We start from the raw sequence: 25513 nt of genomic DNA on the forward strand, positions 1-25513 counted from the left end.
CAGGGAAAAAAGAAACAAAGCGAAACCCAACACATTTCAGCAACCCCCTAGGCACACCAGCATAGGCTAAAGCTTCAACAGTATGTTAAATATTAGAAAGGCAGTAATAAAATCATCTTTGTTTTTGTTTCCTCGCTAGCCATCACACAAAAATATTAGCTTGTCAAAAAAGATTAAATTTCAAGGGGAAAGCTGGAAGATTTACTTTCACAAATTAAGCAGAGACAGCAACAGAACATCTGAAATAAATAGTCTGGCTTTCATTCTATTTTGATTATTCCCATTAAAGTAACTAAAGAACTACAGAGGACAAACACTACAACTGGTTAAACCATTTGCTGTCAAATTCACAAATCAATATTCTATTTAACTTACAATATGATACTAAATGAAAATAATAATTAACTTCAAATCATCACAGAGTTTATGAAGAAAAAAGGATGTGAAAGTAAGATCACAAAAAGGCAAAGCACAAAAGAAGCCATACATGGTATCATAGTATATGAATACAGAAAAGATTGACCAACTACATTCAACTTCTTTCACCTCAAAATAACAAACACTAACATTTCAAGCTTAAAGAAAACCCAAACTGAAACTAACAAAAAACCCAAAACAAACAAATACCCAACAACAAAAACTCCACACACACTGTATACAAACCCAAGCCACAGCAGTTAACAGTTTCTGCTTCAATGTTCATCCTAAAGGCAATTCATCTAGAGATGCATCCACATTAAACACTTATTTCAGAATGTGCTTGACCACCATAACCAAAAATGCTTTTAGTTTTCCAGTTAAGGATAAACTGACCAATTTCAACTGATTTTGGTAGGTACACCAACTTCACCTGAACCCCTTCCCCTTAAACTGGAAGAAGCTCTAATGAGACAGTAAGCTGAAAACCCTAGTTTTCCCCATTCCACACATCTGCCATTTCAACACCTTACCTCACTTTCCAGGCCATAATATATTATTGCCATCTTCCCACCTTTCATTTTATTGGGCTACCAACACAACCCTTTTTCACATACTTTTAAATCCTCATTCTCTGACCTGTAGCCAATGCAGATTTCTTACAGCAAATTATTTTAAAACTTGCTAATGAAGTTTAATAAATGTATTTTCATGCAAATTTTATGTTTTATAGACATTTACACAGCTTTAAAAACGTAGTTATTGCCTTACATGAATATTCTGTCAGCATGTGGGTGCCAGCAATCCAAGCACCCAAACATTTTTCATCAAAATCCAAATCTACTTAGTTCAGATTCTCACCCAATACAGATAAAGCTGAACCTGAAACAGAGAGAGCTTTTCAGTAGTGTTGTACCTCATGTCTGCAGATGTTGCACTAAAAAAGACTACTGCGTTTGAGACTGAAATACACCAAAAAGACTCAGCTTTCCATTAAAGAGATGTCAGTATAAGAAACATAAGGAAAGAGGATTTGGTTTTGTTTGGTTTTTTCCTAAAAGGTCAGTCCTAAGAAAGAAGTAGCTGACAAAGGAACAGAAGAATTATAAGCTCAAAACTGATATAAAAAAATTCCAAGGCAAAAAACAATGTATAATTGCAATCCTGTTAGGGGAGGCATGGAAGAAGGTATGGAAATAAGCATACAAAGAAAGTGTTCTATTAATAGATTAATACATTTTTTGATACACTTCACTGCTGACACATTGACACAGAAAAGAAAAGGTGGAAAGTTAGAGGAGAAAATCTAGGGAGTTCTCCAACTACAACTAATATCCTACTACAGCCTTCTGTCAAGTCCTGTATTCTTGTACACACTCCTCATTATTCAACCTGAGTGTGTACTTTATCATATTTGCAACATTCCAAGACCTCCTACAATTAAAAACCACTTTCAAGTAATTTCTCTAAATAGATTTCACAGAAGTACACCTCTGAATTTATTATGCCATTTTTGAAGATAAGAAGACGCTACTTTCATTGTCAAGATTGTAACACTAAATAGAAATTGAATTAAGCATAGAAAATAAGTTATTTCAACAGGATTTAAAAGATTTTAATTTGTAAAATTATGTTCCATTTCTATTTTACTTAGTTAACCTGCAGGATGCTGAAAACAGCTACATAATTATTACATTGTTTCTTAAAGAAGTAAGAATTGTAGCAGTACCAAGAAGAATGTTTATCATCGAAGCTCCTTGCCACCCACTGGACACCTGTCAGTCTTGGCACTGGCCTTTATGTGCCCATGTAAAGAAGATTTTGCATGGCGTAGCCCTCTCTTGACCAAATTAGGCTAACCTCATCTGCATTGACATCAGTGCCTACAATTTTGGAATCTCATCGACAGAAATAGCTTTATCACAGGGCCCAGCATACAAATTAAGCATCTGTATAGGGCATGCTGAACTTGTGGAAGAGATAAAAAGCTGTAGTGGAAAAATCTTAGCATATACTTTGAAGCTGTATCTAATTGAAGCAACAGATAGCTACTCTGGGTGAATTTGTTATTTGAAGTCTGGGGTTTAGTCCACTTGCTATATTTGCTGTTTGCACACAAGCTAATGACAAAACCTTACATTTTAACCAAGAATCATGACCAGTAGTGCAGTCTGTATTTCATGTATGTGGAAATCATGCACATTTTTAATACTAGATCCCAGTGTTGTCTTTAAATTTGGCATCACTAATCATCCACACCACTAATCAACCATTATTCTGCAAGAAGCCATTTCATCTTGCTACAGGACTATCTCCAGGACTAAACTTGTGCTATCTGCACAACAAACTAAAAATATCAAGACAATTTCTTTAATGTTATATGATTTAGGCAGTAAAATTTGTTATATTGGATCATAATTAACTTATTAATGTAGTGAACTAATTTTACAGAGGAACTTTTGGAAAGGAGGAGAAGGACAAAACAATTAAGTTAGATAAGCAACCCCTGAAACACATTTGGAAAATGAGGTATGAGATATGAGATGCAGCAAAATTCCAGGCTTCTCATCATTATGCCAGAGCTGAGTGTTCACAGATCAAGAGGCGCACAGCGCCCCACGCCCCGTTCTCCAGGGGAAAGGAGGATCTGCTGTCAGTTACCTCTCCCAGTATGATGGAAGGCAGACACAAGACCTCAATATAATTAAAGCCTTTCTCATTTTGACAGAATTTTAAGACTCATGGAAATAGAGATGATCATGCAGAACAAAAGAAGAGTAGAAAACATTAAAACCATTTTTTGCTTTAGAATAAGTCAATGAATATGGATGTTATTGCTCCTAAAGGGAACAGTACTGGAAGTGCAAAAGACTACTCCCAAACATGTAGCTAAGAAATATAGAAAGAAATGCAACCCAGCCTGTAGTTCAAGATCTCTTGGTTTTTGGAGGTGCCATGGGGAGCCAACCTGTGACACACACAACAGAACCTCATTTCCCATGCTATAAATCAGCATACCTCCATCAAAATTACCTCAATAGCTTCCTTATTGTTTCCTACACAAAATTACAAATTGTCCTCATGCCTCTAATCAAAATTTTCCCAAACAATTCACTGTCATTCTGCTGTCCCCTATTTTGCATCATATTCCACCAGATAGTGTAGGAGAACAGGAAAAGAAAGGTAGCACATACTGTGGCTAATCCATTAGCCTCAGTTAAGTCCAACCACCTACCACACCAGAGAACTCCTTGAAATCACGAGTGAAAATCCCAACTCTCGGTCTTTCACTTACTTTCCAAACTGTGAAGAGCAAAAAATTCTCAAATCTTAAAAATAATCAATTTGTTTTCAACACTGAACTTTTCATTCTGCTTTGAGATACACAAATATTTCTATTAAGTAGTTTTTATGTCTTTCAAGGAAGTTTCAGAAATGTCCTTCTACACAAGCAATACAAACATTTTGGAAAATATCCTGCATTGAAGGTATACTTGGCAACAAATCATTAGCCAAAACAGTCAGTTTATTATAATCCATACTTATGATGCCTGCAATTTTAAACTCACCTCAAAAAATATTTTAAAAAAAGATTACTAGCAATTCTCCTACAGCATATACTCGCTGTTGTTTAATAGACCCAGAGTAAGAGTGCATTCTGTTTTTTCACAGCGTTCCCAAGTTAATTTATGCACATAAGTTGTTGCTCCCATAACTAAGTCATACTCCTTTAGTTAAAAAGTGGAAGGTATGAAATGGCAACAGGCTTCACATACTGCAAAGGGCTCAAACTCCAAAGGAAGAATTAATTTTTTGAGTGGCTTCTCTAAAGAATTAATCAAAACTATCAGAGCACTGCTGCAGAGGGAAGTTGTGGATGCCCCAACCCTGGGACTATTCAAGGCCAGGTCAAATAAGGCTCTGAGTGACCTGCTCTAGTGGAAGGTGTCCCTTCCCTGGCAGAGGGGATGGAACTACGGCCCCTTCCATCCCAACCAATGCTATGATTCCATTCTCAAACTCCAGCCCAGCATCAAGATCAGAGCCCAAACATCAGTTCTTATGATGTTAATTTAATACTGCTAGAATTGTATTCTTTAGGTTTTTTTAATCACATATGGCCTACACATAAGCATGGCTCCTCAGCCTAAGCATCTCCCTCTTTTGAGAGTGGGTGGAGGAGAGGAAGAGTGTAAATCAGGCTGCAAGATCTCACATCAAGCATACAACAAATGAGAAGCATGCAATCATGATGTACAGGTCCATACTAATAAGCAATTACAAGATGGAAGTATAAGAAGTATCTTTTTCTCCAGAGTGGCATTTTTAAATACATCCAATCCTTCACATTCTTCTCAGACAAAAACACAAGGTATGGTTAAAACACTTTTCTCAACAAAAGCAAGTGCATTTTTAGCAATAAAGGACAAAGATTTCCTGTAAAACATAAAAAAACCCTAAAATCTCACAATGCATTCATGTAAGGATGTTAACATGGATTGCAGAGGCAATTGAAATGCTTATTTCCTAAATGCTGTGATTGTCTTTAGACTTACATCCAAAAGGGAAGAGAACTTATTTCACAGCTCTTCTGTTTTACTTCAATTGGAGAAAAACAAAACAAAACAAAACACAAAAGACAGTCAAACCAGAAAAACCCAGAAAAAAACCAAACCAACAACCAAACTATGAAACTATTGGTCATAACATACCTCAACTTGAGAGAAATTTAAAACTCTAAAATAATCTAAGAGACCACTTCAGATGTTTTAGGATATAAAGTACATACATAACTCATAATTTCTAATTATAGAAAACAAAAATCTGTTTCAAAAATTAACACATTTAAAATGTATCATGAGCAATATAGAAATAAATCTTTATATAGACATATACAAATACACTCAGCATGTAAGCTGGAACCAAATAAACGAATTTAAAGCAATCATTCTTAAACAGTGAGTACAAACTTTTTCCAGAAAACAGTACAATGCAAAAAGAATTAAGGCAGTTCTGTAAACTGATGTATTTTTATCTCTATACCTGAGATACTTACACTTTTCCAGGAACAACTTAACTTTCAACACTGGATTGGCTGTTTCTGTTATCTACAAACCCTGTAGTTCAATAAAATTTTTTTCAAACTGTGGTCTTAGACGTAGACTGAAGCAGTTTCCTCTAGGCACACAATGCCTGCTAGGGATTTAAGTAATGTAGTAATCAGGGATAAGTGTTAGCAGGTAATTAGCCATAAACAATCTGTCTTTAATGATCAGAGTAAGTTTTCAAGTGCACAGCTCATGCCAAAATGCCTTTGATCCTGAAAATCGAACACTGTACAAAGATTTGGACAGGTTAGCCACAAGAGCACTGCAGAGTGCTTGAGAGCCACCTCCTTTATAACAATTGAAATGAGACTAAACATTACTTAAGTTTCCTTTTTTTAATAAAAGTAATTTCTTGATGTCTTAAAAATCCCCAGGTACAGCACCATTTATCTGAAAAACTGATGCCTCTCATCCTCAGGTTATGGCTTGTTTTTAGTGGTACAAGATTACCTCAGGTAAGTACTTCCAGCCCACCTTGAACTGAGAGATTGCAAAGCTGCACGGGCTACAACAGCCAGGGCTGGCACTGACTGGCAACTCAGGGCATGGACATCGTCATATCTTCATTCCAAATTCTGCAAAATGGGTTTCAATGTAACACTCAACACTGGAGAAGCAGAAGTATGACTAATAAACAGATCTCCTTTCCTGGATGGGAAAGGGCACATGGTACAGGAGGCTTGCTGCCCTTCAGCTCTACACCTTTCAGCCTTTCACTAAAATATAGCTTGTCCTAAGGCAATATATATTATTCCACCTCTTTCTCAATCCAGACATGTTGTGGAGGAGTGGGACAAGCTCATACAAATGCAAGGCTCCTGAAATGAGGAACTGGAGGAAAAAAAATATTTTCTGCAAGTAATGTTGGAAGACCACAAAAACACAGCTTTGAAATCAGAATTGTAACTTCCATAAGGGTTAGAAAGCCAAGTCTATTATTGTATTACAGAAAAATACTGTTTGAAAAGCAGCGTCTATATGTGAAATGCACAGGATAAATTTTCATTTGCATCAAGCAGTACTTTTATATGTTAATACTTTTCCATTTTTGTGTAGGAAAAAAAAAAGACAACTAGAATCTAAAAAATGTCTTTAAATGCAAAGTTAAAAAGGTCACAACAATATCCCCCACAAAACCACATGAAGGGACAATAAGCTACCTTACACTGGCAAATGAGATTACTGGAAAGTCTCACAATATTTTCATGGTATTCACTCCATATAAAATGGAATTCTATAGTGATATTAAGCAAGTAGCTTAGCAACACCCAACCCCTTCCTCTCCATAATTTAAATTACATCACAAACCCCTTAAAAGAGGAATATAGCTTTTACTCTCTAAGTAAATATCACAGGATACTTATTTGCTTCAATTTTTCTTAGACATTTTATACCTAAAATACATTCTAACAAACTCCCCTGATGGATTACTTTGCTATTTTTTCATCCTAACAACTATGTATAAATCATGTGCCACAGTTTGATAATCTCCCTTTAAAACTAAAAGGGTGGTGATTTCCATAATTGACAGTATTTTTATTATTTAAAACATAAAGGGTGAAATGTAAGAGACCCAATGAATAACTGAACAGAAAGCCTCTTTGCTACACTGAGGATAAGACTAAAAGTAGGAGAGAAAGCTTAACACCAACATGACTTATTTTTGTTTGCTCTTAAGACAGGAAAAAAAGGAGATGATAGGTCTGAACAAATCTTTGAGACAGAAATATAATTTTCAAGGAACCACATCTGAATTTGCATCATTGTTGAAGCAGGGGAAGCCCATTTCTGGCTTGTAGTGAGGCACAAGAACTTCTGAAAAATGAGGAGCAAGCATTCTGCAAAGCCAGAAAAGTAACTTGCCTCTTTGCAGCAGCTGGGAGAAGTGACTGAATTTCTAAATCTATAAATGTCAACAGCATGTGTATTTTAAGAAAGGGAAAGACAACATTCATGGACTTTCCTTTAGCTGAGGACAATTAACTACCTGCAGGTCAGAGCTAAGCATCACCACCACCTTAATCCAGAAGAAACCTGGGCTCCAAAGCTCACACCAACAGGGAACCAGAAGTGAAGTTAGGCATACTCTTTCCTCCCTCAACAAGCAGCAAGCTTTTTTCACCTCTGAGTTGCCATTTTGGCATGCATATGCAACAGCACAACAGCACAGTTTGGGTAAAGTTTTTTAAAAGTAACCATCTGATTTTCCTGTATTTATCAATCTGAAGTGCCAGACATATGAAAATCCTTCAGAAGGCAACTTGGTATCATGCTGAGACTATAAGCAAGTTCTGGGCACTGAGATCATTTGATACTACGAAGTCTAGAACAGCCTCTGAGCTTAAGAATATGGGAACTGCCTCCATGTGCTAAATCTGTTCATGTCAAAGCCTGCTACACGTGTGCAGGATGCTGCTCTGATTCCAAACCCCTCTCTCCGACAGAGAATAATACCAGGTGACTCATTTCCTTGGTATGCACATGCAGGATTTCAATGTAGGTAAGAGACCTTTTCTTTCCAAAATGCAGGTGGTGTCAAACTCCATCAGACCAAATTGATGCCATACCAGTGATGTGCCTTGAAGTGAAAACAGTCCTGCTAATAATAATAATTTGGTATATTTGATGCTAATACATGTTTCTGAAAAAATTATGGGGTGGGTTGGAGGACATACAGACAAACAGCTGGGAGGGAGGTAATCCTGCTTTCTAGGATACTTTTTTCTATCTATGGTCAATACTGACATGTAAGCTACAAAAAAGCATTCAACAATAAAGTATGAATAGATTACCAAATCAAGAGAGAAAAAAATATTAAAAAAAAGCAGAATGCCAAGTATTACACAGATTTGTATCCTGAGCTTTGCAAATCAAAGAACTATAATACCTCTAAAAAGGCAAATCAATTATTACCAGTGAAGTAGCATGGCCATTATATGTGTTGATATAAAAGGATAATTCAGTACCTATAAAGACAGTATAATTTTTAACAAAACTGATAAAACTATCTTTAATATCTTGATATAGTTGCCATTTAAAACTACAAAATCCCACTCAAGTAGGACATCTATTTTTTTTTTTTCTCTCACACTCCTGTCTAAGATTTCAGCAACCATCAACAGCCCACAGCTGAACTCATATGACACAATGAAGGCCTCCAAGATGTCAAGGCTGCCAGATTCTGAAGGTGTGTGATGACTTGACATTAGGCTCTTCATTGTGCTGGCAAAAGAACACTCTGTGTGCTGATGGAACTGACATCATTAATACCCACAAAAAGATTTTCATTACAATACAGAAAAAATGTAGTCAGGTATTAATTAGTGAGGCTCTTTCCATTCCCCGGCCACCCCCAAAAGTGAAGATCCTTAAAGTCTCTTAGAAATCTCCTATCAAGGGCCTGCTTTCAGGAATAGCACCAACCCATGCCAAAATGATATCAGAATAATTTACTTGGCCACAACAGAATGGCTAAGATGAAAACTTATTTTAAAAAGCACAAAACATTTGAAAACATAATAATCACCCATTAATTTTCTGACACAGCATCTATCAGAGTTTGTAATTTAATGGCGATACACCTCCACTTTTTTCACTAATTAAAAAAAAAAACCTGACAAAAGTTAATTGTAACAGAAATACTGAGAATTTTACCTCAAGTATTAAGTTACTGAACATGCAAGCTTGAATGAAAGCTAAAAAATGAGCAACTGGATAAAAACTATCACCTCAACTACTATGAATAAAAGCCTAGGCACAAAAAAAGGTAAATTCCAATAGCTGCAGTTATGATGTTGCACCTATTGTATTTGAATGAAGGCAATAGGATACAGAAATAATTTTTATTTGCCATGATACACAAAGCATTTTTTAAATCAAATTATTTAAATCATTATCTGCAAATATAATGTATTCATCTTACTATATAAGTGGTATTTAACTTCTAAGGAAAGCATTTAACTAGTTTATGTAACCTTGGAAACTCTTAGTTAAAAAAAACCCAAAAACTTAAAGTTGCAACATTTGTCAGTCCAGATACAATTTCTGGAGGGCTGCTTTGTAAACGTTCACTGCACAGCTATACTTACACACCAGACAACACCAACAGAGACAGTATTGCCTATAAAATCAGTTACTTCACTTCTCCAAACAACAAATAACAGACACCACCAAAAACACCTAGAAGTTCACTTCAGAAAAAAACTATTTTTTTCACGTACCTGCATACCCTGAAAACAGTTTTCAGAAAGAGACAACACTAAAAACATCTTGTAGATCTCATCTGCCAGAAAAGGCCTTAATCACCAGCTCATTCAGCTTTCATTCTTCCTGCTCAATTTCTTATAACTGCACTTTCCTTGGCTGTATATGAGATACCATAAACGCTTAAGTAACTGACATCATTTCCAAAGACAAATCACCTAGATGGCCGGACAAAGCTGATTAAAAAGATACAGTACATCCATACCAGCTTCATTTGAATGCGTGGGAGGAACCGACAGCAGTGCCAGCACATTTATGTAATGTGGTCACTGCAGATGTTCAGACACTTTGAGTTGTCAGCTGGATTTGGAGATACACATCACAAAGCAGACTGGCAATTTAAAGAAGAATGCTCCAGGTGGTGTGTGGATTTTAACATGGTGAAACATCTCGAAAAACATGCTGGTATATCTACCATATAGAACAGGTTTTAAAAACCTCAATGACACATTCCACCATGGGCTAATTAGAATTAATTTGTGCCTCATAGCCTCAAGAGCTGCTCTTGGAATACTTAAAACTCCTTAATCATCTTTAAGAAGGTACCTTTTTGTAAGACAATTTATTGTAAGACAATTTAAAGTAGCAAACCTGAAAATTCTTAATTTCAAAGCATGTCTATTCACATATACCATATTTTAATACCATATTTTAATTTCTTGTTGAAGTGTGTGCCTGACAGAGACAATTAATAAATAACCTTGTCTGTCCCTTTACTACTGCCAGCAGAAACCAGAGGGCTGCACTTGAGCCACCTCTGTACTCTTAGAATGAATCAAAGAACAAGAGCAAAGAATGCGTAGTTCTTCAACACCACTATACAGGATCTCTTATCTCAAATACTTGAAACATCTACCCATGAAAATGCTCTTCCACACCTATTTTTTTTTCCTTTTAAATGACACACTCAGCTATGCCTTTTGCCTGGCCTTCCTACTAGTTTTACACATTCAGGTTTTTTTCTCCTTCCCACTGCTGTTGAAATATTTTACCTCTGTGTTTTTAATATCAAAAAGTACAGCTCACACTTCTAAATACCATGTTTGCTTCATGAATTCTAGTTGAAGCTGTGAAGCTAAAAAAAAAAAAAAAAAAGACAAACCAGCATTCTTAGACAAGAAAGTAGGAGATGCTAAATTTATGCGCTTCATCTTGTGAATAAGAAGGACAAATTATTGGAGTTTTCACACACATAATGAAGCATTATCAAGCACAGACCTTACACATTTGTCCACTAGCTAGTTTCATTCAAACACTGCCTGAGAACCTTAAAAACAAGCAGTTTGGCAGTCTTGTCCTCAAAATGATTACTAATAAGTCAAAAATAAGTTGACTTGAAATATACTCAGGAAGGTGAACATTCATGAAAGATAAATGCAGTTGCTTATCATGCCAACAGCATTTTAATGTGTATGGAATACTAAGAAAACATTTTGTTTTAAAACCAGAGATGCTTTCTAGTCTAAAACAGAAGAAGATATCATGTTGCTCTCCACAGCAAAAAACATTCCCAGTAACCAGAATAACCCATGATTGCTGCTGGAGGCCTAAATAAATCTTGGAGACAAAGCACTAAAAAGCTATCATCAAAGACATGTCCTTACCCAACAGAGCGATTTTTCACAAATAAGCCTAAACACATTAATTTCATTCAGTGAAAAAGCAATACATTGCAGTTAAAAGTGAAAGCAATACCAAAGAGTCCAGAACTAATGCCTATTGCACTATCTGCACCAGCAATTCTGTATTACTGGTTCTGGGCCCCCATTTACATGCTCAGATTCCTAAGCATTTGCCTTCATTCTCAACCCTTTCCCATCTCAAACAGCAGCATCAAATCAAGGATTACAGACTAACCAGTCTCTTCTTCCCGAAGCACGAGTCCCTCTTTCCCTCAAAAGTATAAGAGCAGAACTGTCATTTTCTACAGTAGACAAAAGAGCCCATAGGAGAGCCATTAAGACAAGGAAAGGGAACTTATGAAAGAGAAGAGATTCCAAAAACGTCTAAGTGACAGGATGCACCCATATGTGTCTGCATAGCTGAGGTTAGAACAGAAAACTGGAGAAGATGGACACTTCAGCAGTGCCTTTCAACCAGATGACACAGGACATGAGAGGTCACTGCTTTTAGGGTAGAGAAAACTAAGTCCCTTATCTCATCTACAACTCTTGTACAATTTTTCAGTCACAGAACAGATTTAACAGTATTTTGACTTCTAATTTTATTGTAGCATTATTTTTCAGAATAGTACTGAGAAAGACTTAAAATGCACACAACCCATGCACATTTCAGCCAAGTGCAACTAGCTAGCTCAGAAATGCAAACTGAAAAAAAACTATTTAGATACATAAGGTTTAGACCTGCAAAACAGAAAACTAAAGAACATAATCACTAATTATCTATTTTAACTACAAAACCATTTCATCTGCCTTGCAAACTGCAAATCTCCCACCTTTGTTTAACCCAAACATTACATTCTTGAATGCACTAAGGAATTTTCACTTAAAAAACTACCCATCCTCCCAAATTACTATGTATTTCAACAACCACACTCTGCAAGATGCTGTCACTCCATAGTCAGAGCACATTGGTCACACATGCACCTACCCAAAGTCAGCTGTCATTCAGAAGCAGGACTGCTGAAGCTGCTGGTGAATTATTATGGCCCCTTTAACCCAGCTGCATGCAGGCAGCAGTCCTGGATCTGCTGGAATTCAAGACAAGGCAGCAGCACAGGGGCCCAAACCAAAGGCACAGATAACAACAGGACCTATAAGAAAACACCATGGACCAGACACATGTGAAGAAGTTCACATCCTTGTGAGGATCCAAGGGAGGCCTAAAAGACAACTGGAACAGAAGAGTAAAATCTGTCACACTGCTCTGAAAGTGCTAGAGGCTACTATATGGTTTCAACACAGACAAGAAAATGAATACAGAGGTGCTGAAGAAGCAACCGAGAAGCAAGCTCAATGTTGGAAACTGTAACTCAGCAACTACTGCCTCACTGGAGGCCTCTATTGTGTAGGCGCTGCCATACCCTGCATGCAATCTTTTTTTCATTCCCTGCAGAGAATTAGTGGTACAGCCCATACCCACCTGCAAAGAATACTGGGTCACAAGAAGCAGGGATCAAAGCATACACCACCATTACATAACATACACACCCCCCCGCCCCCCCAAGGTGTCTGTAGAAGACTTGAAAGCTCACAGCTTTCTCTTCCTGACAAGAGGGACTTCCTCCTGTTTCCCAAAGTATTGATCAGTGGAAGCCCTAAAGAGCGGAGACTTGCTTAAAACCTTTTTACATATTAACATGTATGGAAATTATACATATTACTCTATAAAACAATCTATATTTTTACAACAGATCCATCTTCTTTATTTACCAAACATTTTCATTGGCACTTTTAGAGTGAAGTGAAGCACCGGGCCTCATAAAGACACGTAAAACTTTCACAGAAGGTTTCTGAGAGGCTGTATCTGGGCATAAGCCACCATGTAGGAACACAAAGAAAGCAGTGCTACAAAGCAGGCAGCAGAGGGGAGAAGATACAATGGATGAAACAAATGCAGATCAACGCATGCATTCAACAAGACCACATTGTTTTCACAACAATCTCATGCAGGGATAATATTCTGCTATCACACACACCACACAATTATGATCTTCACCTTCTCCCAAGGGGAACAAACCTCAAAAGGCACTGGTGGCACATCTCTCATACTGCCTTTTGTCAGTCCTCAGTCTTTGCTATCACAAGTACTACAAAGGAAATTTCAGGCATAACCTTCATGAGGTAGCTTCTACAGCAGATATGAAGAACCAGTAGGAGAGGAGATCCATGCACATCACCTCTTCCATCCTCAAGTAATACTTCAACTGAGGAGCCATCAACTGCTATGGATCCATTCTCTTCTCAAATGCCAGCATGCGTGAAATGAAGCTAATAGATTTACTGCTGCAGCTTTTTCTCTTCTATCATGACCCAGCAAACATATCAGCAGTACGGCCTATTTTATCTCCTGTTCACAGTTTCCAGGAATGCTCTCCTGGTGCTGCGCTGGGCAGATGGCATAAGGCATCCCAACTCACTCAAGGCACTACTCCTAGGCCAGGGCTTGAGTTCCCCACAGGCCCCTAATGAACCCACACACAAATACCTCCATAGGACTGAATGCATCTCAGGACACGATTCAAAATAATTCTGCCAATCAACATAATCAGCATACTGTGTGCTCTACTAAATTCAGCAGAAATGGATGGCTGAACAACTGCACACACACGTACACAGTCAATCCAGATTTGTTTGACTTGGCAACTCAGTAACATAAAGAACAGCTATTATGGTATGACTGCCCTTGGCATAAGATATGCTTCAGGGCAAACTCTGAAAAGTTTGAAGGAGATATCTAACAACATGTAACCTGGAAACAGGAAAACCAAAAGGACTAAGAAGAATCCCAACAGTTACCTGACATCATCCTGAAGCATTCCCAACTGTAAAACTAATGTGTCATTCTGACCAAAAGCTTCTAAAACCTCACTATAAATGATAAAGGCTAGCAATCTAATAAGTAAAAATTTCTTATTTAGAAAGTTCAAGTGCGAGCAACAAATATTCCCAAAATTGTTAACTTTAGGATATTATTTTGTCTCGTGACTTGATGCACAAAAACCAACATGGAAGGAAATGCTACAATGAATACTGGTTTTTACACTTTTCTGAATCTATGCAGCACCTGCCATATACTTATTCAGTTACCACATTTTCATATATATCTATATATTTATATATACACACAAACTCCCACATACAAACACACACTAGCAAGCCTTTTAAGTATGCTAAACAATTCTCCAAAGACAAATGACAGGATTAAGCCCCATGTTCTCACACACTTCATTTATAAACTGTAGCAACCATAGCTACTTTTCATTAAAAATATGCAGAGGAAAGACACATTCAATTTCGCACTAAAACAACCTTTCATTTGTATATTATTTCTAAATCACTACTCATACAGACAAGAAAACTAAAAATTTTCACATTTTGAAGTCCAATAACCCAAATTTTGAAATCAGATGTTTTACACGTAAAAAAGAATATAGGTTCTTTGGACTTAAATGTACTTAATCAAGCATTTGTTCAAAAGCTATCAAGAGTCCTTTTAAAATGTGCTATCAAGTCAAGTCTATCTAATATCTGAAACACACAGAATCATGGACTCAGGTAATAGAGATGAAATTACAGATTTTGAAGCCGTGTGAATAATAATAACATATAAAAGACACAGGGTGCACAACGCCTCTTTGGAAATACTAAATACCTGAATACAGCACATTAGTTAATTTGGAAAACACCATGGTATCAATCAGCCCACTCTTGTTTGCCGAGAAAGTGAAACAATTCCACACAGTTCAGCTGTTCTGGACATTCCTCCAACTGCAATGGAAACAACTTGAGTCAGTGTTGCCACACACTGGGTGGCCTCTGCCTGCATATCCCTGCTCCTTCCCTTGCAGCAAACACTCCTCAGACCCTGCAAGAAAACCAGGGAGAGACAAATGAGCAGAAAATTACTGCTACAAAAATTAAAGGGCTTTCTGCTGCTGCAGCTCAGCAAACCAGCTTTCCACAGGGTCAGAAGAGTGCAACTGTCAGCACTAGAGCAGGAGTAAAGATAGGCAGCTAAAAGCAATTACTGTGCAAGCAATACTGCTTACATTTAACACCAAAAGCACCCTGGAACTATGACTGCAGACATTAAATAAAACTCTTACCTGAAAAAGAATTTCCATTTAAAATAATATTAGTAATAAAAACTATGGCTCCTGTCAACAATAATCATCAACCACAAAGCCTCTCCAAGTACCAAGCACAGCATTACAACGTGTCAAGGCAGAATTAAAAAAACTGCCCTCCTGTTTTTCAAGACACATTGAACACAAAAGTCATTGCACTTAACATTAACAATCTTAATTTCAGGAGTGTCAGAAACAAAAACCTTCTGTAACACAGATTATTACACCAAGAAACGAGCTTAAGATGTATTTTTTAGCCTTATCAACCTTTTTCCTCCTCTCCTACCTTAACCAGACCCTGTATCACCCACACATAAGAGAAAAATTTGATCTCCTGACTAACAAATTGCTTCCAACAAAATCATATTGTTCAGCATGTAGCTTCTTTCCTGTGTTCTCATATAAATACAACAATATTAAGAATTATGAGAAATGTCTTAAACTTCATTAGTCCTAATTGTCTTTCCTATTTATTCAGTCAATCATGAATAATAGCTCCTTGACTAATCCTCTCAAATCATCTTTCCTAAAAAGCTCGTGAAAATGGATTAGCCTTGTAGTGCACAGCTGTTTGTTTCACTTACAGTCTATTGTATCAAAAGGTGATAGGTAGAGAATTTTAACCAAAGGCCTTTGATTAAAACAAACAAAAAAGGAAAAAAAATCCCTTCAGGCTTCAACTTAAGATGGAAGGGCATGGCAAAAATAACATCATAATATCACAAGAAAAGCATAAACACAGGGTAACCATAGCTTCAGCCATTTAACACCGTTATGGAGATGAAGCCATTCTCCTCCTTAAAAGAGCCTGAAAGTCAAGACAGATCACAAAGTACAAGCCCAACACAAAACTTCAGGAATTTAGTAACTGAAATTTTCTAGGTTTGACTTCTAGTCTTCACTTACAGTAGGTTGCAAAACTCCTGCAATAATCTGAATTGAGAAAGATATAAGCAGAAGGACTAGATGCAGAGGACAATCACTACCCTTTTTGAAAGGAGAAGGAAAAAACACTGAGGGGACAACAATTTTTTTAAAATATTTGAGACATTATGAGCTTCTCAAGGTTAAAATCTCAAGATTATTTGTTGTTTTTAATTCAGGCAGTAAAAGTTTACCATTTCATCTGCCAATTTGTGACCTAAATACTTAAGTGCTTTATCTGGACAAAAATGTAATCAGTTTATTTTGACCAAATGAAAACAAGTTAGGAAGAGCTTATTAAGTATAAATTCAGTGGAAAGTGCAGAAATTCCTATTATCAGCATGCTAAAAGAAACATAGCTCAAACTTCACAACAGAAGAAACAGAGCAATGGCAGAACTCCATAACAAATGTAGAGTCTAGATCTCATAATAAACAAGAACATAAAAAACCCCTAACATTTACTAGCCATATATAGCTATTTATTATTTAGAACTTTCACACTATGTATGCAGCTATAAAAAACTACAGATTTTTCTTTGCCAAACACCAGAAAAAGCTCAATTATTGCCCCTGAAGTCTAAAATTGCACAGGTAATAATCAAAGAAATTTAAGTATTGCAGGCTTTTTGAAAACTGGTTATAGTACTTTACCGTTGCAAAAGAAAAGACAAGGCACCACTGATAAGACACACCCCTGCCACATATACACATTTCAGGAGATTACTGTGACACCTGAACTTTACTGGAAAGTTTAAGAAAATGGAAGTGCAAGTTCATGCCTGACTAAACATGAAACCTCCTCCTCAGCATGCCATCAACTACAGCATCAATACATGGGGTGTATTAGCTACAAACACTAAGCAAGAAATAACACAGGCCAGTGCCACTCCTGTCATGACAGCTACAGTTCCTCCACCACCAGACTATGCTAATCCAAGTATTTTTTTGTGAGAGTGTTCACTTTTTCTGATCTAGGTATAACTAAGTCCCTGAGGAAATTACTTGCTTGCTATCATCCCAACACCATATGTACCTCCATTCTTAAGACAACTAAGAACCATCACATCATACAGAAACTTCTTCACACAGAGTTGCTAAATCCTTTCTGTTCCAAGGCTGATCCACCTAATGAAGACTCAGAGTTCCCATTGTAACTTTTTCCCCTCACAGCTTTGGGATAGGTTTCTGCATATTTTCCTTTGGTTTTTCTTTACCCCATGGGATAGAATTGACCCCTTGCCCTAAAGGGGGCAACAGACTGTATTTCACATGTATTAAATATCCAGTTTTATTAGTTAGAGTAGCCTCCAGCTATGTCTGTCATGGGGGGAGAAACAGGAAAAAAATCCCTATGACTGGTAAAGGAAACAGTGTCTTTCTTTCCACATATCTCATCTGAAAGAAAGGAAAGTAAGTAAGAAACAGTAAAATATTCTACTAATACAGACCTTTCTTTAATATTCTCATTGCTGCATACTCTTTCTGATGCTCATGCAGACAGAGAAAGAAGGCCTACTGCAAATCTTGGCTCCTTCACAACTTCAGCTAAGAGTTGAGAAAAGAATTCACCCTCTACCTTGCGATAAAAAGCAGACTCCAGGGATCTCTAATTATAATTATTGTGGGAGTGTGGTCAGGAAGATAATAAATCAGACTGCCATATCAAAGGTGTACAAAGAGGGGGGAAGTGGGAGGAAAACCAGAGCCAGGCTTCTGTAATAGAAGCAAAAAATTCTCAGGGTATGGAAGGAAGGAGGGCAGGGAAAGCAAGATAACAGCCACAAATTTATTTTCAACCAGAAAGAAAACAAAATATTTGGCTACAAATTCCTTACAATACAGCCAGGACGCAAACATACAAATAAACAACACTCCAACTAACCCCTAAATCTAGTTTCCCAGAACTGCATTTTTATAATAAGATATTTTGTCTTTGGCAGGCTGCCTTGCTGGATTACACAGGGTGCTTATTTACACTGCAGTTACTTGTTAATGACATAATCAGAACAAACTGAAGAAAACTTCAAATCTGATGAAACTCAAACTCTTTCAAGGTTTCCTGCGAGGATTCTGTACATAACTCTGAACTAAAACTTGAGAGGTCTGTGTTCAATTCCTGGTCCTAGACACATGCTTCTTGTAAGACACTACATGCATGTGCATGCCCACACCATGCATTTGTGTTTGCTTATATAAGACTTTTTTTCAAGCAGAACTGAACATTTCATTCAGCTGTGACTGCACACAAAAGATTATTTGCACTAAATGCTTTATGTAGTATGATTACTGAGATTAAGACTCAAATTTTTAGCATGTCCACCGTCACACCTTCATTTACAATGAAAAGACATTCCAGTGGAACACACTACATTTCCTTCAATCAGAAGACACATGAATTTGTATCTCAGACACACAACTGTATAAATTCATGTGGAAAATACTGACACATGTTAGAAAAAAAAAAGCAAACCACTTAACTAATTTTTGAGCTGTCAAACTACTCATTAGTCCCATGCCAAGTGCAGTGAATGAAAGTGAATACAACAGGTTAACAGGTTTAGTCCAAATCAAAAGGTGTTTATTATATGTGAACCATAAGCCTGACTTGGAAATTCAGTCATGAATCTGAATCTTCTTTGATACAAGAAAATTACTGAGTAGATGTAGAAATCTACAATTTTAGCAGAGAACCAGTAAAAAGTTGCAGATACTGAGGGACGAGGGAAACACAAGAAAACAAGAAGCCAACAGACACTGACACGATGGAGAACTGTTCTAACAAATCACCATTCTATTACCAGCACATTTTTCAACTGTAGGCTTTTCAGAAAATGGAAGAACTGAAGAAATAAAGATTCACAATGCAGATGTCCTCAGCATTGTTTTCCACATGCCAAAACAGTAGAACAGACATGTGAGAAAAGCTATGTTATTTGTATGATGTTATTAACTCAAAACTGAACTTACTGACTCAGAATTCACCAAGTTTGGATACTGTTGCTTTTCTCAAGCAACCTAGAAAAACAGACTTACCTAGCAAATAGGGGCTTTTTCAGGAAAGCTGCTGAAACAGACACCCACAGAAAACACTCCAAATTCCAACAACTTGTTATTTGCATGTTATTACTGCATAATTAGCTCATATACAATATTGAATATTCATATACTAATGCTGGCTCCTTGTAAAATTGTTTTATGGTTAAAATTATTGTTTCCCAACTTGGGCACATAGCTATAATCTCTCTTTTCAAATCAATTTCTCTTTAAAGATAGCATCTAAAAATTGAGGTTCATACAAAGCACAAAACATACTATTACACAATCTGGACAAAGAAGAATTGACTTCTAGTGACTTAAGACAATCTAACTAATGGGGACTTCAAACTATTATTCTGTTTAGATCTTACACAGACAATTATAGGCCATGAAATAAGCTGCTATGACCTTTTTGCTGAATGATGTACCAACACTGCTTTACACTGGAACATATGAAAAAGTTAATTGGTCATAAAACTCAGGGCATTTTAAAAATGAACTGCCACATAAAATTACTGTAGTGTATGAAAGCCTCAATCAGAACTTGTCTGTGCTGTGCACAGAGTCAGCGTCAGTCTCTCCCTCTCATATGAATAGATGCAATCTCAGCAACCAGACACAATAAATACAAGATGAAGGGAATGGCAAGCATAGCAGCAACACAGAATTAATTCCAGAGGCTAGGAATCACAACATGAAAATTATTTCATTATTTTAACTCGTTAATAATTCATGCAGTAGAGATACAGGAAATGGCATGAGAAATCTAATGAAAGAGCCAGCAAATGAGAAGCACTGATGAAAAGGATTAAGAAAGGTATAGAAGTAAAGTTATGAAAAATGGTGGATGAGAAAAGAAAGGAGTTTAGGGCAAGGTTTTGCATTCAGTAGTAGGGCCAATGTAAGGCATTCCTTCTGCTTCTCCACTGCTCGTTACTCCTGGTCTAGCAATGTGGTGTGCTGCTTCCTCCTTACTAACAGTCACAATCATTTATGAAACTGTACTATGAGTCAGCCAAGGCTGAAAAATAACCTGATCAAAAGAAAAAAAGAAAAAAGAAGTTGACATAACTAAGAGGAAGACGCAGGAGTAGAAATGAGCAGCTGCAAGGGAAAAATAGGTCATGCCAACACTTCTCAGCAAAAAGGTGCAACCATGGGATTAAAGACCAATGTCTACGTCTAGACCATATAAATACACCTCTCAAATGCATCTTTTAATTTATCATGCTAAGTGCAGAGCAAAACACATTTGGATCACATCAGGTGACAGTGACAAGAAAAAATACACAGCAAAAGGTGACCTAAGCACTTTGCTAATGTTGGGAAAGAGGAAGTACACACCTTTCACTGAAGAAACAACCAATGCTGTATATTTCCAGCTGCTCTTAGTGACTTCTCCCCTCACTTCATCCCCCCAAATCTAGGATTCCACATATGTGATCCACAATCTATTTTTCAGGTATGAGAGTCACCGAGTCTGACGCTACATTGCTTAAAGGCATGACATGGAGATGCAATGAAGAAGGATCATGAACTGGGCTGTCAAATACCAGGTAGCAGGACATGGCACTGCCTGGTACACAGTAGTACTTGGTACTTCAGGTGGAGATGGCGCCTACATTTCTGAGATTCAAATGGAGTCTTCTATTACTTGCTCCATTCCCTCTTCATGCAATTTCATCACTAGGAGACACCTTTATCATCATCAATTTCAAACATTTAAAGACAGAAAGGCTAAAGCTAGATCTTTACTTCTATTTAGACACTGCTACTAGATACCATTGATGCCATTTCTGGAAGAACTGAAGAGGCTGCAGAACCAGTTACAAAGTAGAGAGATGGAAATGAGTCAGAAATAGTAGGTTAGGCCAAAGTTTTCTTACTCATTTGTGATATGTTTATGTCAATTCAACATGGGGTGAGGGGGAGTGCAACACAGGACAATCTAAAAGTAGCTCACAGCCACATTTGTGAAATGGTTTTGATTATAAACCCTTATTCAGAAAAATGAAGACTAAGAATTTTTGCACTAAGTACAGAAACTTTTTTACTGCTATTAACAACCCAAGTTAAAAACTAGCTAAGGCACTAAATCAAAAATTCTTCTCTGAAAACTCAGCTTTAATTTGAAAAACATAATTTTGCAGTATATGGAATGAACACCCTGAATGTATGAGCCAAGGTGCTAGTTAACATTCACCCGTTCTCACAGTGAACCTAAATTCAAATCTCATCAGTGTGAAATGTCCTGGTAATTTCAACACTTATACATTCAATCACCCTTAAAAACAGCTTTTAACACTAGCACTTAAAATTATTTCTTATTTAAAGATTATTATTAACTGAAACGTTTGTATATACCCATACAACAGCAGCTTTTCACCTGACTGGACTTGAACCTGAATAAATACCACAAATAACCTCTAGATGTTACCTTTATTATTTTTGTTGTAAAAACTTAAACATTAACAACAATTAAGACTATAGGGAAATAATTAATACATAAAAGAAAACAACAAGGGAAATGGAAAAAGCCTTCCTCTGCATTTACTGGGTATAGTAAAAGATGCAGATCACCACAAGGAAGACTTTAGCTTCAGTATTAAGAAATAATTCTTTTATGACAAGAACAGTTAAGAACTATTAAGAACAGCTGACAAGTGAGATTGCATAATTTCTATTATTTAAAGCTTTTATGACTTTCAAAAGCCTAGTGGTACCATCTTTTCCTTTAAGTCAGTACTGACAAACTTCAATAAAGCTGTTTTAGTCAAAGTGATGGCAGGAAGTTACCAAGTTTCCTGTTTGTGTTAGTTTTCTGCTGTCTTAGTGAACTGAATGAGCTAACACCTGACAAGCATCAGAGAGGGCACAGAGGAAGCAGTAATAACACGTGCCCAATGTCAGGGCTTTTAACCTTCAGCAATAATGAGTTAATGTCAACTCACTACATCTCATAATACTATATCTGAAAAAAGAGATTAAGCAAACAGATTAGACAAACATCTGCCAATAATGCTGCAAGCACGATTTATCCTTCCTGAGGCTGAGAGGAGTAGACCAGAATCCTCGAGGTCATTTCCAGCATCACTTTATTTCAGCTTTAAAAAAACAACATATGGCCCATTTTGAGCCCATGTAGAGAAACTTTAACAAAATTGAAATTATACTTAATAAATTAAAGGATAAATATTTGGATAAATATCCTGCTTAGGACTTTCCAATTAAATGGTATCTCTAACGTAGTGTGCATTTATCTCATGTATGTTTCCTATGTAAAATACCTTCCTGCTGAAAGGATAAGCCTAAAACATCTTATGACTCAACCATGTCACTTTTAATCTCTAAGTGGGCATGTAATTTTCAAGACCTTACATTTTTCTAGAAAACTGCTAAATGCATATTAGTTGTAAAATGCTGGCTGTAGATACCAGCTCCTTGGGTACACATCTCCAGTGTTACTCCTACAGCTCAAAGCTAGCTGGAGCAGAAGACTGAAAATTACAAACTGCTAGGGGTTCACCTCTCTTTGGACAGGAATGAAACAGGAATGTCTTACAAGAGATTTTTAAGTTCAGGAGTTACACAGAATCACTAATCTCACTGGTCATGTTTCTTAGTCCATCTATTTGCATCCTATTGTTTGCAGGAGACTTCAGGGAAAGGGGGAAAAAAGGAAAAGCTGCACTCTAATCAGATGTCTGATAACAGCAACAGCTTCCTCACTTAAATATCCTAATTCCTTTTTATTAATGCCAAAACTTAGTTATTTGTTGGTTTATGCAGAGAAAATACTTGCTCAAGCACATATAGTTTCCCTTTTTACAAGTTATTCAAGTACCTCTTCTCGGAACTCACTAATATAGCTGCATCATATTGGTCAGAAAATAAGGACTCCATTGAGCAGCTTGAAAGTAAGAGAAAAAGACAATTTAAATGTCAACACCAGATCTAATTTGGTAATCTTGCATGCACTTCATGCATCACCTGTTCTGGAGAACATAAAGAAAGGAATACAGTGTATCACCATGACCATTTTGCCTACTCCTTTTCAGAAAACCAGGAATGCTTCAAACAAGGGAGACTCTTATCTGCACAGAACAAAGCGTGCTATATTAGGTTGGATTTTCAAGACGACTTATACATATGGAAAAGTCACCATCACCAAGTACAGCTCAGAACAAACAGTACAAATGGAAAATACCCTAACCCGGTTGCTACATGGCAAATTAATTTACCATAAAACCAAAGTTTTTGTCAATTATTACCTTTCTACTCAGGGAAGGAAGCATTGTCAACATATGTTCATCTTCATTTGCTTGCTAATAATTATTTCCACATGCATTCAAGTTCCTGATCATTAACAGAGTATTTTGTTGATTTTTCCTGTCCAAACATACATGTGCCTAATGTTCACACATACACAGAGCTCCACTGCTACCAAACAGGGGACAAAGCCAAAAGCAACTGGCAGCTCTGTACTTTCTACAAAGACATATGTGTAGCACGACAAGCCATGAAGCAGAATGACTTAATAAGATACACCAAAAATGGACAGAACAAAAAATTACCATTACACATGCAAAGACAACATCTTTTGTAAGGACAACATACTTCACAGCACTTAAACAGACCTTTCAATCTCGACATATGAAATCCCTCGAAGCCAAAACGGGCTGACTCCCCACCAAAACATATGCTATCCACCATAATTCCAGATTTTCTCCAGAGACTTCCGCCAGAATATAATTTTATCACTGGGTGCTGGGAAACCATACTAATGCATATCCAGAAATTTAGGGCAGTGTTCACAAGAAAAACCTGTCTTTTGTCCTGATAGTTATAATGACCTTTTTCACAGTATTTCCAACACGATCAGATGAAACAAAATACAGTACAGTTCACACTGTGACTGATGTAATATGGGCTGGGAACAATACCGTGAAAACGAAAAAGCCAAGGATCTTTGTCTCCTTCTAGACAAATTGCCAAGCCTCAATAGTTGGAGGGAGAAAAAGCAGAGCATCCCAAATAAAACACTGCAGTGCATGTTCACCATTTCAGTAAAGTCGCTGCAGCTTCTTCCAACCCCGTAGGAAATCTGGACCCCCCCCAAAAAAGCCCAAGCTAATAAAAGACTTAAAAAACAGCCCTAGCTTAAAAATTACAGGAGAAGCAAATAACCCACTGGCTGTGGAAATAAACCCCACGGAGTTCACCGCTCGCATCGCAAGCGATGCTAAATAAATAACCTCGGCAATAACCAGTCATAAAAATATTAAACGCTGCATCTTCTCGCCGCCACCGCCGCCAGTATTCGGGGGCAGGCGGACAAGGGCGGCGGACCCAACGGCAGTGCCTACCTGCGAGAGCTGCCGGGGGTTGGGGCAGCCGAAGAGCGCGGAGCTGGAGCTGAAGCTGATGGCCCCTCTGCGGCTGAGGACGTGCTGCGGCACCGGCCTGTCCAGCGGCAGCACGGGCAGCTGGTAACATACTTCCATTGACGAAGCCTCCGTGCGCCGGCCCGCCGCGGGGCAGCGGCCTCGCCCGCCGCACCTGCCCGCGCAGGGCTCGCCGCAGCGGGGAAGGACCGGCGGCGAAGCCCCGCGGGGGCCCGGCGCCTCCTCGCCGCCCCCGCGCCCCCCGGGGGGCCGGGCCGGGCCGCGCCGGGCCCCGCGCCTTTGTGCTTCGCCGCCGCCAAAGCCCGGCGGGAGCCGCCGGCGGGAGCGAGGGGGAGGCGGCGGAGCGGGACGGTTCTGTCAGCGCCCGGGGCGGCGAGTCCCGGCCCGCAGCCCGCGGCCGCCGCCGCTCCCTCCCTCAGGCGCGCTGCCGCCGGCGGGAGCCGCTGTCAGCCCCGCTGCCCGGCGCCGCGCATGGAGGGCCGGGGGCCGCGCTGGGGGAGACACGCGCCGCGCTCGTCCCTATTGTCCGGCACAGCCGGGAGCGGGAG

General features: G+C 38.1%; 1 protein-coding gene across 1 annotated transcript in view; it reads right to left on the reverse strand.

The window, feature by feature from the left end:
* The window catches only part of PDE7A (phosphodiesterase 7A), a 72763-nt gene extending 47699 nt beyond the window's left edge, over positions 1–25064 (reverse strand). Inside the window, exon 1 of the mRNA XM_062502003.1 lies at positions 24927–25064. Within this exon, the coding sequence (XP_062357987.1) occupies positions 24927–25064 (138 nt within the window). The remainder of the gene's footprint in view (positions 1–24926) is intronic.
* Positions 25065–25513: the final 449 nt, after the last annotated feature.

The sequence above is a fragment of the Cinclus cinclus genome, chromosome 1 (assembly GCF_963662255.1).
Source record: "Cinclus cinclus chromosome 1, bCinCin1.1, whole genome shotgun sequence".
Taxonomy (NCBI): domain Eukaryota; kingdom Metazoa; phylum Chordata; class Aves; order Passeriformes; family Cinclidae; genus Cinclus; species Cinclus cinclus.